Genomic DNA, 18,828 nt, shown 5'->3' with positions numbered 1-18,828 from the left:
TGACAGGCACGATACACAACATGTTCCCATACATACTTACCATCAGCTTTAGTCAACTGTATACATTTCAACTGAGAATAAAAATTTTAGAAAAACAAATATGCACTTGAAGTTATGTGGGGCCGTATTTGACGTTTGTATATGAAACCAAAGCATGAGTTCAAATCAACGAGAGCCCACTTTAGTTAGTGAAACGAGAACCATAAGCCTCTCAACATTTGCACATGCAACTCAAAACAGGCCAACAACCATGTTCTTCCCGAGCATAGTTATGAGTGGTGGTCAGTGCAGTTTACGCCTGCCGGTGTTCAGTTCGTGCAGCCTTTTACAAACAAGAACTGGTAGTGGTATGTTATCAGTTGCGGAAAGCTGTACTGAACAATGGGCAGTAGAAGATTGGGGAATGTAAAGCAATGTTTGAGCTCCTTTTAAGCCACGCGTTTATCATGGATGGATACTGCCCACGGTTTGCTCAGTCACATGGGTTATTTCTTCAGCAACTTTCTCTGCATTTTATTAGATGCCAGCATGAGAGAAACATGGATGGATCAAGTTTGTAAACACATTTACTTTTAACACCAAAACGAAACACCAAACTGACTGTAAGACTTGTGCAGTGCAGTGGTTTGCGGAAAAACGTCATCCTTCAATACAGGCTGCAGCAGGAGTTTTTGAACAGTTGCGACTCTAATTTGATATACATGTAATGGTGCCAAGCAATCTCAAATTTTTTATCAATGTGATCACGATTGGCTTGCCCAGATATGAAGTCACTGCATCAAGGACATTGGGACAAATTCTTTATTGAATGGGATGGCGTATGAGTGTGCTAAGGCTGAACATTTCTCCCTCCAATAGAACGAAAGAAAAATAACATTGTTCTCGATGTAACTTTGAGCTACGCATGCCTTCAGCGATTCAAGTGAAAAGAAATGGAGACCATACGCTCCCAACAGCCTCACACCAAGAGCGATTAAAAAAAAAAAAAAAACGCTCTCGAAAGTGAGCACACGATCTGATGCACCATCAAAGAAAGGTGGAAAGGACACAAGAGAGTCGTACGCTGACACAGATGTGGGGTACGCCAATCATGAGCGGGGGGCACGAGATGTCCGAGTAATGTACAAGCAATGAGGGGTGGCACGATTCTGAATGAATGGCTGTTGGGTGACGAGAAGGGGGTAGTCCTGCTCCTGCTGTGGCTTCTCGTCGCGTTGAGAAATTCACAGGCCAGGGGGAGTGGGTGCCGGAGTACTGCCGCCAGTTGATGGATCTCCGCTCCCGGCTGGGGCCTCGCATTCGGCTGAGGGGAGGAGGACAGATGCATCCGCAACCCAGGTTGAGCAAATAAGCGGTGACGGCAACTTTTACATAGGAATTAGGCAGCCATTGCAAAGAAATCCTGGTTATCAACCTTAACCCAGTAGATACTGTTACAGAACTTACCACTGAAAAAGCATACCAAGTAATCCTGCTGTAAATTGTAACGAACAACTAGTTTCGACACCCAGAAGGACAAAGCCGAATGTAGATAGCTACCTTAAAGGGCAGCTACATCACTTTTCGAGAATTCCGAGATATTCAAGAACTCAGATTTGTATAGGCTGTAGTTAATGCCTGCAAAGTATTTCTGCACTAGGATTCAAACTGATGACGTAATCAACAATTAAAACTCAAGCTACTTACAGCACTGCAGTACTGCAAAGAAGCTCAGTGATGTCAGGGATGGTAACATTTCTTATTTTTGTTGCCTTCCCCACATCCTGCGGTTCCTTTTCTGATGATGCTTTCGGTAGCATTGTTCTTTCCTCAAAGCGAGAGTTTCTATGCGGGAAAGGTATGGTCAATGACGCTCACTCGCGCACCCCACCCATCGCAGTACAGAGCCCGATAGCCGTGACGGTTTCAATCGCTAATTGCGCCACTGTTTCTAATGTTTGCGCCAAGATATTTCACACGCTTAAACTGCAAGCTATAATCATTTGACACTTCAAACTCATTGAAACCTAAATCAGGTGCAGCTTCCCTTTAATCGAGTTTTGCATGCAACCATTCTGTACTGCGTAAAAGTGGCAGCACGTTGCCATATTTCACAAGCAAGGGCAAAGTTGCTTCTAATGGACATCGTGGAATATATGACAAGTTCAAAGGCTTCATGTTTGCACTAGTATCATGCTCCTCTCTTGGAGAGGCAGTTTTACACTGCTTAAGGCACTGTCACATCAGGTTAGGTTATTTACATGAAGGCCTAAGTCATATAATCAGTGTAATGCTAATAGTATCAGCAAGCTTTTATCAATGGCTAAATCTTGGAATTGCAAGAGCTGCATTATGACCCAAATGAGTGCAGATTCTTATGTGCACTGTTGGAGCAGTCAAACTGTACAGTCAGGGACAAAAGTTTGGGGGATGTGGATTTGTGGAAAAACATTTCTTTCTTCGTTGCCTCACTAGTCTTTCCTGTAATACTTTTCCTCTGAATGGGGCATGCATGTCCCCTCATGATTCAGCACATCATTTTCCATATTCGCCCGACTGCACAAATATATTTTTTCCATGAACTCAAGTCCCGCAAACTTTTGTCCCTGACTACAAACTATAAGTGTATAGTTACTTGTAGTAGACTGATCAAAATGCTTTGCAACGCACCATTACCCTTCTGCATAATCATAAATTCTGAACTGATGCACAGTTATATTAACGTTTTAATCTTAAAATAACAGTTAGCCTCGAGCAGAGATGTATTTGTTTCTAACATACAACATTTTGGGATACCAATGCAATACTCCTCTGCAGCTGATCATTTGCATCATACGCCTGTTAATGAAGAGTGACTTGCTACAGAACTCACTTTGAACAGGACGTGGTTTAATAGGTACCTGTCAAGTGCATGTGCTTCTGTGCCACAATGCACTTTGAATGCACATTAGAGGCCATTAAAAGACGCTCAAAATTTGCCTTGTGATGGAAAATTTGAAAGCCTTATACCTGTGTTACACAGGCAGTTTCAAGTACCATTCAGTTGAACGACAGTTCAGCTTTTCAACTGATGTCAAAGTGAACAACAGTTGGCTGCAGTTACATGAGACTTCTCACAAAGCTCAGTTCAATTTCCAATTCATGTGATCCTGCCATGTGTTATCAACTTATAAATAAAAAGTGCTTTGTTCTTCATAACAACGTTTAAGCAATATTTTCATGAATTATATAATTCAATCGAAATTTCTGCACACGTTCTCTCTTTCAAATACGCCACAAATGAACCTGACACAAAGCCAAGGCAATCTATTTTGAGGCACATTTGGCTTCACTGATTAGTCTTTTTTTTTTTTTTTCATTCTTTTTGGTGCCACTTTACGTGCTTGAGCTACTCATTTGACCAGTTGAAGTTGAAGGCTGGGACTTATATTAGACAGGACAACAACTTTCCGTGCGATTTGAAAGCACATGGCGGTTCCATGCGCCGCAGACTCAGCCGATTCGGTGCGTTCGCTGACAGCGATCTTCTCAGTTCACCAGTTCAACTGCAACCCCCGACCTCAGTTGAACCAGACTGCCGCTGAGATCTCAACTGCAGTTGCGCACTGCCGTGTAACATCGCTAACTGCTGCTTAATTCAACTAACCATCAACTGAACTGCCGTTGAAAGCACCTCTGTAACAATGGTGTTAGAATACTCTGAGGCTGGCATTGTCTCGTGATGAGCTGTGGCAAGCTTGTTGTTCACTGAATTAAGACGCCGCTTATCTGAGGGAGGGACGATTGATGAAACAGAGCACAGAAGACAATGACAAGACAAGAAGGCACGGGAGAGAGAGAGATAGACGAAGGGGGCAAAGTCTAGCAACCTGGGCTTGGGGCAACGCCGGGCGTGCACTGACTGTGTGGCGGCTGAGGAGGTGGAGGCTGAGGGGGTGTTCCTTGCTCCATCGGGGACGAAGCACGCTGGGGTCCATTCCCGTTCAAGGAGGGCGCTCCGGCTGCCATGGCTAGAGCGGGTGTAACGAGTAAACAGAAAAGGGGATGGGGAACGCACAAAAGGAGGCCATAAGGGGAGGCCGGGTGGGAGGGGAAATGGAAGACGAAACAAGTGTTACAAGGGGCACACCAATTCACACAGGACAAACACAAGACAAACTCCGAAAACAATCTAAACAATCTGGACAGAAGAAACAGTACGGGACATACAACACATGTTGCTCTAAAATTGATAAAGCGCAGACTGAAGCAACCTGCAGCAGCTGCTCAGCTCTGAGGGACCCATCTTCGAGTACCAGTCTCAGTATTAAAAATTAAAAAATGATTAGTGCAAAACTGAGTGCTCATTTCAAAACCGTACACTCAAGGCGCTCCAAGTGGTCGTGAGCGTATGCCGTACATTTTGAATGTCTCACCAGCATGGGCTTTGCTACCTGGCTAGTAAAATTAACTTTACGGTTGTAGTAAACCTTTACTATTGCACAGCATCAGACATTGCTTTCTGCCACCCTCTTTAGACATGGAGGTGATCCTGTGTACTGCAGCCCCCACATTTGTGGTGTGCTGAAGTTAACAAAGAATCATCTCTGAGGGTTGGCGAGCTCCAGATAGTTTAATAAGAAGTATGATGTGCACTCAAAAAAAAAAAAATAGCTAGCCAGGTTGCCCTTTAACCTTATATAGTAAAGGCACTTTCCTGCCTGGCAACTTCAACACTCGGCGTGAGACGAAGCAACTACACCTCATTGGGGCATAGTAGCGAAATGCCAGGGCCTGTACTGAATGCAAACCACTTAGTCACGCCGCTCAAAATATGGCACTAAAACAGCACCATTTAGCCTAGGCTCTGTGCCTTGTGCAACACCTGTCACAAAACTGTCGAAAGCTTTTCGATTTGTCGCAACAAATTATGTCCAAACTTTACGTCCTTGGCCTTCTCTTCTGAATATAAAGCAAAGGCTTTAATGCAGTTCCCGCAAGCAGTCTCTGCTCACAATTTTCAGAACCCTTCATGCACTTTGTGTAGGTAGCATGAAGACAGTGTGATCCTCATAAAAACCTTAACTGTCGCAGAGCTCACTCCAAAAAAGAAAATGTAGGCTACTATATTGAAACTGAAATTTTTTACACAAGCTACTCTTTCTCTCCTTAACAGCGATGAAAATACCCGGAATACTTGAACTACATTTTGAGCATTGCAGCAGTGCTTTACATAAATTTATTGATTTCCTCAACTAGTTCACAACTTATGAAAGCATGTGAGCACTGCAGACCGTGCATGCACGAAAGATTGTTCAGGAGGCCAGGTGTTCAATGCAAAGGCAATGTAAAGTACTATGGACAGGGCAAGGAAGGCAACACAATTTAGAACCACCAGTACGAAACTCTCCCTTTCCCCTACATTGCTATGGTCAAGTACTTTGCACTCTAGGGAATAGTTCTAGTCAAACTGTGAGTAGCAAGATAATTCTTTTGCAAGGGGCGTGCCAAGCATTGCTAAAACTCGCCCTCTCCTTCACGATAGCTCATCGTGCCTTAGGCACTGTAGGCTGGGTGATATTGTAATTTCTTTCTTAAAATGCCTAGATTAAAGAATGTCCATTACAACACAGATGCTAAGTTGCTAGAATTTATAACTGAACTAAAATACTTTTGGCCAATAATTCCCACTGCTTCTCAGAGTGCTAGCCAGTAAATTTGCACCGAGATAAAGGGCACTATGTGACATACGCCTCAGTAACACCAGAACTGTCACCTAAATATGACTTCAGGCTGATTCTGTGAACCCACTAATATCATAACTGGAGATGTGGACAGCTGCAATCAAGCTAATATCTGTTCTGGAAGTAGCGGGGTTAATGACAAGTGTGTAGCAAGTGAAGCTAAATTTGCTGGTCACATAAACAAAAAGAATTAGAAAGCATCACCTTAACCTGACATTACAAGCACACCACAAACAAGTGACAGCGCAAGCCACGTAAACGCATGGTATAATGAAGCCCTGCACTACACTACTTCAAGGACAGTAAGAAAGAAACGGCAGAGTATGAACGGAACGGAAAAGCACACGACCACACCTTCATTTATCCTTGCTTCAGGTAAGGCCGAGTGCCACAGACTAAGCACAACCAGGAGTAATCCTAGATAAAGCTATCACGAGTGCCAGACTAAGCACAACCAGGAGTAATCCTAGATAAAGCTATCACGAGTGCCAGACTAAGCACAACCAGGAGTAATCCTAGATAAAGCTATCACGACGCAGACACATAAAAGTATTCTTGTAAACCTTTTAACTCCAAAAAGCATGGAAAGGGGAAGATGCCACACTACGATCCATGGAAAAATTGAATGAAAAGCATGAGGCCAAACAGCAGCAATGTGGGAGGGCAAGAAAGAATACTGCAGAGAGGCAGCAAATCATTGGCAACCTCCTTTTGCAGCTGCAGACTGGCAGCAAATCATTAATCTGCTTCAGAAGCTGCAGGTTGGTAGTAAATCATTGAGGTAATCTCCTTTGGCAGCTGCAGAGTAGCATCAAATCATTAAGGTAATTGTCTTTGACAGTTGCAGACTGGCAGCAAATCATTGAGGTAATCCGCTTTGGAAGCTGAAAACTGGCAGCAAATCATTGAGGTAATGTCCTTTGGAAGCTTCAGGCTGACAGCAAATCTTTGAGGTAATCTGCTTTGGAAGCTGCAGCCTGGCAGCAATTCATTGAGGTAATCCTTTGGCAGCTGCAGGTTGGCAGCAAATTATTAAGGTAATCCCCTTTGGCAGCTGCAGAGTGGCAAATCATTGAGGTAATCTCCTTTTGCAGCTAGAGACTGGCAGCAAATCTTCAAGGTAATCTCCATTGGCAGCTGCAGACTGGCAGCAAATCATCTCCTTTGGTAGCTCTTGATGTAGCCTTTGAAAATTGCAGAATTTATAAGTCGTAGAAATCACTTCTAGCCTGCAATTACTGCACATATATACCGCTTCCTAAGAGACTGCAGCTTCTGAACTTTAGCTATGGCACTATACGGGAAGACCTGGCATAGAAGAAATGTGAAATGACCCAAGCCTTGGCAATGCCAAAAGGAGATCCGACAAAGAATTCACAGTGTGGCATTCCTGCAACATATAATTGCCGGACATCATGGCATGATGCAAGTTTTCTGAAATGAAGAGCTTGCCTTTACAACGACTACATTCCAACATGCTCCCACAAGAGTGCCAAATTTAGAAGAGAATTCAACAACACAATGCTGAATTTATTATTTCTTTGTTGCCACTTTAAATCAAGAGGGAGCGCAATTGCTACCGAAAATTCAGTGCAGTTCCTTGAAAGTGGTCCCAACTGTAAACTAACTGTCGCTGTATTTAGCAAGTTATCTGCTGCGAAAGTCGCAATGGCAGCACACCTCAAGGTGAAAGACTAAATTACGTACATTTGGCAGCTGAACAAGCAAGTCTTCTGCAATTCTCATGAAATGCTCATTTGATTAAATACCCCTTCATTCCCTGCTGTCAACATGGCATTTGCTTCCAATGGAATATCACATTACTTCCCCTCCAGTGCCAGGGACCTAGCTTCAACGACCACATCTTTCAAAAAATCATTGCAAAAGCCTCCATTCACTGTGTGAAGATGCTGGAAGGCAACTGCTGCCAAGGATATACATGCAAGGACACATCACATATGAAAGAACACTTTGCTAAGGCCAAGTAGCAAGGCTATGCCGCAATGCTAGATACGCTGCAGTGGGAGAAAGCACCCTGAAGGACAACAGCAGTGTGAGAAACCACGGTTCACAATGCACCAGACGCAAAAATGTTACAATGTGTGGTCCCAGGAGCTGCAGTCAGAGTCAAAAAACTAAAAAGGCGAGCGAGACTCTATCATAAAACATGGCATGGATGCCAAGCTAAGATGATTAACTCGAACTGGAGGCTATTGCCAATGTGCTTATTTGAGTTCGGAGGTCTTAACAAGGCACAAGTTCAACCAGAAAGTGACTCCATTTCATCTGTTGGCATGGCCCTTAAGTGGTCACCATGGGTCATGACCATGCCCAAACATGGGATCCACCCGTGGCAAACAGCTAACAGGGTGCGCTTCTTTCTGCTGCTGTTCCTCACAAGTCAAACTTACACACAACTTTTCCAGATCAGAAAACCTTAGCCAGTGGTACTCAATTCTTAAACAAATGCAAACTACCATATTTGCACGATTCTAACGCGCACACATTTTTCCTAAAATAAGCGTTCAAAAATAAAGGCGCGTTACAATCAGACTCAAAAAAAAAAAAAAAAAACTCCAAACCGAAACCTACATCTCAAAAACCGAAACGAAGCAGCTCAATGAACAATAGCCAGCCGCATTGCCATCGACATCAGCAAGCCATTTTGAGCCGGATCCATCCATGAGCAGATCCAGCGTTTTGATCGCCATTTTTCACAAACGTTCCGTTTCGCTGGTGTACCCAAAAGCTGCGTTGGATTAGTGCATTCACCCACAGCACAGTGACAAGATGGAAAGGCAACGATGCTTTCATTATGAGGCGTCGTTTAAGCGTAAAGTAACCCTGTTAGCAGAATAAGATGGGAACCGGGCAGCATCCCGTGCATTAGATGTTCCGGAGACATGCGTTCGCGATGACCATTTGTGGTCTGGGGACAGTGAAAAAGAGCAGTCTTCCGACTGACGGCGACTAGACTATGACGTTCCCATCTCGTGGTTGTGCTCGTGTGTTCCGATTTGTGTTCTTGAGTTCGAATAAATGTTTAGGCAACTTTCAGACGCTTTGCTGACTGCGTCATTCAGTGTTATTTTTGTGGTTTTCGGGCCTTAAATATTACTGCGTGTTACAATCGGGGGCGCGTTACAATCGTGCAAATGCGGTGTCTGGATAGAGCAGACCTCATATATATATATATATATATATATATATAAAGTATAAATCCAGGATATAAAGAGACGTACCAGGGGAATTTTAGAAATGTCTGCTGCCAAGCTCAAGCCCCGAGATTTACCTCGGTTTAATCCAACTGGCCTAATACACCGTGGCTGGCATGTCTGTCATGCTTGCAATATTTCAAAAATCTCAGGTTACATGTATTATATTCCATATAATGACTGTTTCCCATATCTAGTTGCACCATCTCAAGATAAGCTAGGAGTAGGCTGAAATCTGGCTACCTTGCACAACACCCCCCGGCTTGCACACCATCGCATAAGATTAAATCCAATAGGTATGATTATAACTGGTCACAATTCAAAATATGAACAATACAAATGAAGGGAGTTGGCAAGTTACCACCTCAACACACAGCTGTGACTCTCGTAACAAGAGCAACAGCAGTAAACGTGACGAGCGCCGACGACACAAGCACACACTGCCCTTCGTTCAACCATGCAGTGATCAGAACAAGCTGTATGCAGCTTTTTCTTGGTCTTTCACATGGCGTTCGAAGTTGGCTGCTACTAGTTGGATAGTTAAACATGCGGTGACAGCAATGGCACGTTTCTTCATGGGACACCTGCTTGTTACCATGGCAACCCAATATGACAGACCACCCCATGAACACATCTGCCCTAACAAATGCATTAGCTAGTTTCTGTGGTGGCCACAGTGCAGGTCAAACATACGCTGTAGATAGAAAAATGGCACTGGCTACAAATAAATGGCAAGCTGCTGCTGCAAAAGCACTACATGACACCAATAATCTGTCTAGTCACAAGTTCTAGCACGGTACGCGCACGCACACACACTGTCAACAAGCTTGTAGCCGGTCTGGTTCTCGCTCATCCACATATGTTTAAAACCACTTTCTTATGCAAGCATATTTGCATGTCTGCAAACACCTTTTAAGTACCATGTCCAGTAATTTTAAGAATGTGGATTGTAAGATGACTGTGTCTTTGCCTTCTCCTGTCGTGCACTCTCATTTCCGTCACTATTTTTTGCTAAAAGTGAACAAACTCGCCCAGCAACACCACTTCCAATTTACGAGTTGCAATAGTGCCAGCACGAGCTCAGAGAAAAGGCAAAGCAATAAAATTCCTTCATGCTCAGCGACAAGTTTGTTTCTTTTTTTTTTTTTACTACGAAAAGAAAGCTACATGGATGGAGCATCTGTAACTGAACCACTTGCCAACAGATTGGCCACAAGGCAGCCAGCTGGCTTACTGCATCACCATAGTGAGTATTAATAACTCTTTGAAATAAAACCATTAACTGTGATCGGTGACTAAAAACCTGCTGTGTAGAAAGAAGAGGCCTGGTTCTTACTTCCCCCACCCCTGTACTTTGGCAGCATTGCCAAGAAACGTCTTCATGGAGTAAACCACAATCAGAGGAGCCACAGCGTAAATTGGCATTTTGCACAGGCATCAATATAACACTGCTCTGCCCATACAGCACGAAGACTGTCAAACAAAACCTCCTGGAAGAGAGACTTCATTACTGCCGCGAGCCGCACAGACAGCAGGCAGCGTATGAGAAAGCAAGCCATCACAAAAAGCAAGGTGCAGCATCACAGAGAAAAATTTGATCAAAGTCTGCACGATGAAGTGCAACTAAGCATCAAGCAGGCATAAAGCACGTCTACGCAAATGCAGGTTCTGACATTCAAGCACAATTAGAGTGAGGCCAACTTTCTCTCATATCTTGGAAACTAAGCACAAAGTGCAACTATTGCTTTCAAATGCAATCCAACCTTACCTGCAAAGCTGCTTGCGACTACATGTGCCACGGTGACTTGTAAACACAAATCTTCCATTACTCGTGCAGAAAGGAAGCATGTGATGCCAAGGCACACTCGCTGGTACTTTGATACAAGCTCAAAGTAAAGGCTAACCTTCCAACAGCCTACTTTGCACAATCAGAAGCTTCTAAAGTTTCCGGGCAACACTGAACTGCTGTTCTAGTGCACATCCTTCTTTCGTTTCCTTCTCTTTAGTGCATGTCTGCAGAGAAAGCGAGAGAAGCCATGCAATGGCAGCAATTCATGCAGCAATATCATGAAAAAAAAAAAAAGTGAGAGAATCGAAATGGTGTCCACATCTTACTGCCACCTCAAATCTTGTGTGTCAGCAGTGCAAGAAAAGGGAGAAGGGGAGGAAGGAAAACAGCTGCAATTAGAAAACTGTAGCAATCAATGTAGCCATCGTCATGACGACATTGCTAAACACCCTCAGCGCCTCTGAAACTGAACTCGACAGTAGAGAATGCGTATCTTTTCAAGTTGATTGGGTGAGAGAGATAAATGCTAACTTGTGACTGCTATTTAGAAGTGACACAGGGAATAACGTCGAAACAAACAAATTCTTTATTTTGCATTACACGCATGGCATCTTGTATAAGCTTAAAAACAAAAAAAAAACTAAAAACAAAAGGACTTGACTAGACACCTCTGCACCACACTCTAGCAGCAGCACAACAATGGTGTTGCAGCATAACCTAACAACACAAGAGCACCAACAGACTGTGATGCTTTATGAAAATACTACTCTGCAATTCACATATATTATATCAAAAGCTTTGAAATGAAATGTGTGTGGAATGACCCCTTCCAGGCAAAAAAGGGCAGAGAACGCTGATCGTAACTGCCAATCATGACTCATGATGAACACAAAAGTCCAGCTTCAGGCCGGCTAATCACGTCGGCTACAACGTCTTCACTTGGAGCCGCTTAAGAGTTTATGGCCACTCGGTCGCGCTTGGCACACTTCAGGAAGAAGCCGGCTGTTTTGATATGTCTCCACTGTTTGTTGTAGCTCAGAGTGCGTTTAGTATGGATGTCCCATGAGAATGGAGGAGGAATGTTGCCGATAGGTGCCTGCCAGAAGAGATAAACACAAGCGCCAAAGCTCAGTACAGCTGCGGTTAAGCATGCGAAGTCAAGGCAGCGCTGCTCCGTCACCCCGCCAACAACCTTTGGCAAATCGGTGTGCCAACTTAGGAGAGACCACAACTAAATAAAGGCTGCCCACTGAGCATGGCTCTGCCTCCCCTTCTTCCCACAGCTTCTTCCCACTGAGCATGCTGTTCGCATACAGCCTTTATAGTAAAGTCACTCGGACCGGCAGAAATCTTTATGATATCAGTTGTTGGTAGTGACACGGCCCTGAAGATGCTATTTGTTTGACTAATTACTAAGCAATTCTTGTCACTTTATGAAAAAAACACTCTGAAATGCGTTTTGTTTCTCTCTTATTGTCTCACTGTGCAATCTCCTTTTCCTCAGTTATAACGATCTTTGTTTACATTTTGTGAAAGCACACATTCAGCATGAATGCAACGTGGCTACAAACACAACTGAGTTTCATTTTGTGCGAAAACCAAAGCCTTGCATGAATATGGCGTCTTCCACTGTTTCCATCATTTTAAAAGGCAACAGGCCAACGGATGAGAAACGTGCGTGACAGTCAAGCGAGGCAAAACCTCACAAGCCACGCCTCCACTTCTTGCCAGCACTGCCTCGTGCTTTGTCGCGTTCCACGTTCGTAGCCACCTTTTTTTGTACACACCGCACGCTTCTCTCACAGCTCCAAGACCCATGTAATGTTAACTTCTCTCAGTACTGGTGAGCCTAGCAGTACAGTCAATTAAAAAAAACACGAAATTTTCCTTTTTTTTCTCAAAAAAGAAAAATTTGTGTACGTCGCTGCGACCAGATGCACTTTACTATAGCCGTTTTTTACCAAAGATGTCTTTACTATAAAGGGGAAAGAATGTATAGTAGTCTATCGAAGACGAACTGCTGGGACTTCAGTTCACTACACCCGAGTTTTTACTATATCCGAGTTTACTATAGCGGGATTCTACTGTACTTCTCCTTTGGGCCTGCCTTCTCGTCCAACTTTTGCAATCTGTTCTGCTGCCACCAAACACACCAAATTTTTCAAATTTGCAAAATGCGTGAGCGTTGCTCTTATATCGACAGTTTCAGTGGCTGCACTATACAACAGCTGAACAAGACCAAGAGCCATTTTGATGAACGGTCACCATAGCAATACAAATCGGCCCAAGAATTACCAAGCCTGGCACCAAGTGGGCACACCCCCTTCCTCAGTAGCCTAACACATGCAGTAAGTCTCTCTTGTTGGCACGGCATGTGCAGCGATATGCACACGAGCGGGAGAGAAAGAGTGAGAAAGGAGAGTGTATAGGCAGCAGGTGTGCACAATAGCCAATCAATGCGCATTGCTGCTACAGAGTGGTTAGCAGTGCACACAGCATGCAAGCTTCTCAAGCAACCCACTCATTAGTAAGGAGCAGCACTGCCGGGCAGAAGCAGCTGGCGATTCAAAGCTGCAAACACAAATCAAATGTGTCAGAGCACTCACAATCCTGGTCGTCACTGAGAAAAATTAGCCACTCAAACTACTGCCAATGTTTAGGCACCTTCAAATGTATGAGAAATCCTATGCAATGTGCTTAAAACACAGCGATGCCAATCATTCTCCGAGACCGCGCACCAACAGGGGTGAAATATTTTTCGTCATTTCGTCCAATGAAAATACAGTCTTGATCAGTTTTTTTTATGGTGATTTCAAATATGTAATTACTATCCCAATATGTCAGTTGGTTTTCAGTATAGTTCACATTTTTACTCATTTGTTTATAGAAACAAGAGAAAAAAAACCACTAATCAGGAAACTATTATTAACAAGTGGACAGACATTATAAGGAACACAACATGGGAACTACTTTTTTGATCAAGGCAATATTTGTCATTTTACAACTTATTTTTGACGTGGGGGGAAAAGCGGTCGACAAACCAATTTAATTAAACCCAAAAAATTGGCAAGCAAAAACAAGACATCTGCTTACTCCCTTAAGAGCATGCTGCAATAAAAATTATTTCTTCATTTGCTGTAGATGCAAAGATATGCTCGTAAACTAGAAAATTGTCAAAGGTTTGTGTTTTGAGAAAACGAGAAAAAACATATAGAGATGGGATTTAATCAGCTCATCTGCACCTTATAAATTGGAATGAATGACCCAAGGACCGACTAAATTAATAGGTATGTAGGAAATGAGCTGCGAACTTATAAAATGTCGTTTTTGTTTTTTAATTTTTGACCCCTCAAGGGCCTTGTCTCCCCTTAACACTTTCCGCGCCTATTCCCATCGACAGCCCACTATCGATGCTTTCACAATTCGAATTTTCCCGCTTTCGAAGTGCTCCTTGACAAGTGGCGACCTCCAATGGAAAATACAGGAAACCTTCTTTCAGTTTTGCTTTTATTTTTTCTGCCGTACCACACCTGCCCAGATGGTCTACGGAGTCAGGTGATCGGTGCTCCTTGTTTACATCATGGCGTCGACGTCATGTGCTCCTGCTGCACGGAAACAGCCATTTCCGCAGAAGTTTACGCATCGGAGACCTCGTTTTTGGATGCGAACAGCAGCAGTGATGACTCGAGACGAATTCAGCTCTTCGTAGTCAACCTCGACTACTGTTTTCTTTCCTAACTCAGCGAATACTGTACACAGAAAGCTATAATTTGCTACTGCAATGTTGCATTGGTCCTTATTGTAAAAAAACGTATATATTTAGAAATTTTTTGTTTTATTTGTATGAAAAACTTTGATGCTTTTCTGTGTCTTTTTTTTTTAACTACAATTTCATGCTGATTGTTTTTTTTTTATCACTTATTCAATAAACATGTTAATTCTCACTAATACCATTGTGGATCCTCCTCTACAATTGATACTAAACACTCCTGTACCAAGCAAGTTCTGTTAAAGGAGTATAGACACCATTTTTTGAAGTGTCGGAAGGAATACGATTGCTTTCCTGGTTATACAGAGATGCTCCCCAAGCAATCCCAACCTCGCACTTTTCCGCGAAGATATTTTAATTTGATTTTAAAAACAAGCCAGGCAAGTACTCCGTTCTTCAAAACCCATTGGCATCGACATCTCTGTGACGAAAACGTGTACATAGGTAAACAACATGACGTCATCAAACAACTGTGACGTGGAGTCGGCAAAGCAAAGAGCAGTGACGACACATGGCCGGACTCGAACAGCGCCGCCGCCGCTTCCGGCCGTGCCCTGAGAAAGAACTCCGCTTCTGCTCGCTTTACTCGATGGCTTCTTCATTGGTGCATGTTACAATTACCTCCATTGCTGCAGCTGAGGCTCTAATGGAGCACTTCAGGTGAGGGTCAAAGGAAGTACCTTTGCAAGACAAACAGAACCACCTTTGCAGGCTGCGAGGTTCGAAACTGGGTTTGGGCCCACTGCGGAGGAGGGGCGCGCAGCGGGGTTTATGGAGCTTCTCCCAAACACACACCCCTGAAAAAGCCGAGCGCCAGGCCGGGGGACGCTTGTACCCATTTTTACCGGTGGGTGTCCGGCGGTGGGTTTCGAACTAACCACCTCCCGCAGCCGAGACGGGCGCTCTAACCACTAGGCCACGGCTGCGGTTCCTGAGGAAGGCCGGTCTGGACGAGTCTTCAGCTGGAGTGAAGATTGCTGGAAAACGTATCAACAACCTTAGATATGCGGATGATACCACTTTAATGGCAGAAAGTGAAGTGGAACTCAAGAGACTTCTGATGTGCGTACAAGAAGAGAGTGAGAAGTTTGGGCTTAAACTGAACATTAAAAAGACGAAGATCATGGCGTCTTGCCCTATCAAGTCCTGGAGCATCAATGAACAAGAAGTGGAAGCTGTGACAGATTTTCTGTTCTTGGGCGCCAAGATTACCTCGGAAGGAGACTGCAGCCATGAAATTAGGAGACGCCTGCTTCTGGGAAAGAGAGCAATGGTTAGCCTTGACCACCTAGTAAAGAGCAGAGACATTAGTCTGCCAACCAAGATCCGTATAACCCGTGCTATGGTCTTTCCAGTTGTGATGTATGGATGCGAGAGTTGGACTGTGAAAAAGGCTGACCGCCGAAGAATTGACGCATTTGAATTGTGGTGCTGGCGAAGACTCTTAAGAGTTCCTTGGACTGCCAGAAGATCAAATCAGTCGATATTGTCGACCATAAACCCTGACTGCTCATTGGAGGGTCAAATTCTAAAGTTAAAGCTCAGCTACTTTGGTCATCTGATGAGAAGAGAGGAGTCGCTGGAGAAAGATTTGATGTTGGGAAAGGTTGAGGGTCGCCGGAGAAGGGGTAGGCAGCGAACGCGATGGTTAGATGGCATTCTCGAGGCATTGCAGATGAAGCTATGTGATGTTAAGAAGATAGTGAGAGACCGGAAAGCGTGGCGTGACATGGTCCATAGGGTCACGAAGAGTCGGACACGACTGAACGCCTGAACTGAACTGAAGAATTACCTCACCGGTGTACGTATGGAGACTGCCTGCTAAACTCAGGCCCCAACAGCATGCCTGCACAAGTGCAGGGCTTACGGCAATGGTGCCTCTCGATGGCGCGCCGGGAACATACTGCGCCGCTCCCCGCCTACCCTAGACGTTGCTAGCCCTAGCTGGTTTCGCAACGAAGCGCCAGCGAAAGGCACTTCGGAACAGGCTACTGCTGTAATAAACGTCGGAGTTTAGCGCCGCTTTACTGGCAAGCCCATCTCGTAAAATAATTTCTTGCTTTGCGCGACGCCTTCAGCAGCGGAGCTAGCAGACATCTGGTGCGTCGCACCGGGCAGCCCAGCTGTAGGAAAAAAAAAGTTTGCTTGTATCACTGTAATTATTTCTACCAGGACCTCCGTATTGGCTGAATAATCCTCGCAATTTAATCGTGACTGATAGTCCTTTGTACAAATAGCTATGTAAGCGAATGAACAGCGATCTGCGATAGCTAGATTATCAATAGCGGATGCTATGAGGCAGTTATGACTTCGGAGTCGAGCACGGCGGCCACTGCTTTACGCACCCAGATTGCCTTGACTGCGCTAGATGGCGCCACATGCTTGAACGGCGGCACGCAGGCCTGCCGCGTCGGGACCAATCAGCGCGTGAACAGGCGTGAGCACGGGAGCCATCGGGAGAGCTTACGGGTTACGGTGGCTGATCGCGTCATTACTGAAACATTTTTTTTAGAACAGCTTGGCTCACAGCGTTGGCCAACCGGACTGATAAAGCAGCATCTTCACGGTTCCTTTGTTCAACATTCCTACCAGTTGACATTTCCTGCGTGTCAACCCACCAAGCTTTCGTGGCTGCTGCTGATTCCTGCTTCGTCGCTTGAGTCGCAGGCGAGCGGGTCGGGATTAAAGTGCCCGGCAATGTTAGTAACATCCACGCTATTGGGCGAAACAACGTCGCAGTACTAATTACGCTACGCTGAAGCGCTGCTCGACGACGATATTTTCTTGCACATGCGACAGCAAGCAGATGAAAAACGCGACCCGAATGCGTCATCAGATTGTGCTTACGCGATCGCCTACCTTGCCAGTAGGGGGCGCTAGTGAGGCGTTCTCGTTAAAGTCCCTTGATAATGAAAGTAGCGACACTCTCCTCCGCGCCGCGCTTTCCTCCTCGATTCTCCTCGCGCGGCGGCGGCGAGCGCTGCGCACGACACGCTTTTTCCCCTTGACGCCCGCCGGCCGGCCGCAGCAGTGAGTGAAGCGCGAGCTTTTGGGCCAGGTCTGCGCTCCAGGAGTGCACAAAATTTTTGAAAAATTGCGAGAAAAGCATTGAGAATGCCGAAAGTAAAGTTCATGAATTGATTGGTTTCTTCTTAGAACTGTTTGAATGGGGAATACTGATAAACAAAGCTTTCAGGCGAGTTCTGTGCTACAGACACTTTTTAAGTCTCATGATAAGGTTTTACTTTGTGCACTTAATCTAGTACTGCCTCTGACTTTGTGTTTTTTTTTTTAGAGCGTGAAATCTGTCACCGCGGTAAAACTTTGGAAAACGATCCAGGCTGGTGCTTTGAACTTCAAGATTAGAGAAGGTTAAAGCAGGACTTAGTCTATTTCGCTACTGTCAAGCTATCTCTCTAAGCATAATATATGTCACGTGATCAACCATGAGATTGGATTATTGGCTAATTGTACATGTATTTCGATCAATTACTGGGCCAAATTAATTGATATTTAGTAAATTGCAATTAAAATCTAAATTTTAGCTGCAACATCGAACCGTATACCGTTGGAAAGCTTAGGCCAAGTGTAATGGCACTGTGCTAGTTAGCGATCCGCGATAATCTGCGTTCATTAGTTAATTTTGTATAAAACCAAATTTTGAGCTGTTCCTTGCTGCTTCGAGGCAAGGAACAGGTTTTCCACGGCAGTCTTGATATGATGCTGATGGAGGAATTAAATAATTTTATGAGTATGCGGCCCCTGACTGACTTCGCGTGTGGTTAAAAGACAGCAGGGTACACTGGGAGAAGTGGTGGGCCCTATTGCCGATACACTGAAGTTCTGGGGCAAGCAGGCTGCGGTCTCATGCGCTGTGTAAAAGAGCTTGATTTCATTGAACGCAACAATCAAATAAAAAAATTACAAGGTGCACATAGGTCTTCAACGTGCGGAAATGAGAAAGCATATAACTGCCAATTCATTAACTATCGCTATCTTATCTATCACTATATCTACTAATGCCAGAGACCTATCGTAACTGTCACTATCCGCAACGAACACTATCACCTCACTATCCGGGCCTATTACCATAATTTACTATTATTATCCGTAACAGTCACCATCATTACCTGTCACTATTCATAACCATCACTATTTAATCTGATGCCGTCCCATGACCCATTGATATACTTTAATTTTCATTGACTTACGTTGTCAGTCATATCTCTATTATCTCATAATATCTGACGAGACAACTATACATTGACTTTTAATTTTTATACTTTCTTGTTTTCTCATAAATGGAGGTGGGAAAAGCGCAAGCCACAGAAATAACTGACTACTATCAGCGCG

At 44.3% G+C, this 18,828-nt stretch overlaps 1 protein-coding gene across 3 annotated transcripts in view; it reads right to left on the bottom strand.

Moving 5' to 3' along the window:
* Positions 1–785: 785 nt before the first annotated feature.
* mor (SWI/SNF- related protein mor) overlaps positions 786–18,828 on the bottom strand; it is a 114,026-nt gene continuing 95,983 nt past the window's right edge. The window contains exons 23-24 of one of the 3 annotated variants that reach the window (XM_084607502.1): positions 3,849–3,989; positions 786–1,303 (exon numbers count right to left, since the gene is read on the bottom strand). In XM_084607502.1, the coding sequence (XP_084463628.1) occupies positions 1,224–1,303; positions 3,849–3,989 (221 nt within the window). In that variant the 3' untranslated portion in view covers positions 786–1,223. Of the gene's footprint in view, positions 1,304–3,848; positions 3,990–11,262; positions 11,803–18,828 lie in introns of those variants that run through there. The other 2 variants (XM_084607503.1, XM_084607504.1) reach the window with 2 other exon arrangements.

The sequence above is a fragment of the Amblyomma maculatum genome, chromosome 6 (assembly GCF_055883805.1).
Source record: "Amblyomma maculatum isolate TAMU_Amacu chromosome 6, ASM5588380v1, whole genome shotgun sequence".
Lineage (NCBI taxonomy): Eukaryota > Metazoa > Arthropoda > Arachnida > Ixodida > Ixodidae > Amblyomma > Amblyomma maculatum.
This window is presented reverse-complemented; position numbering and strand designations above follow the sequence as displayed.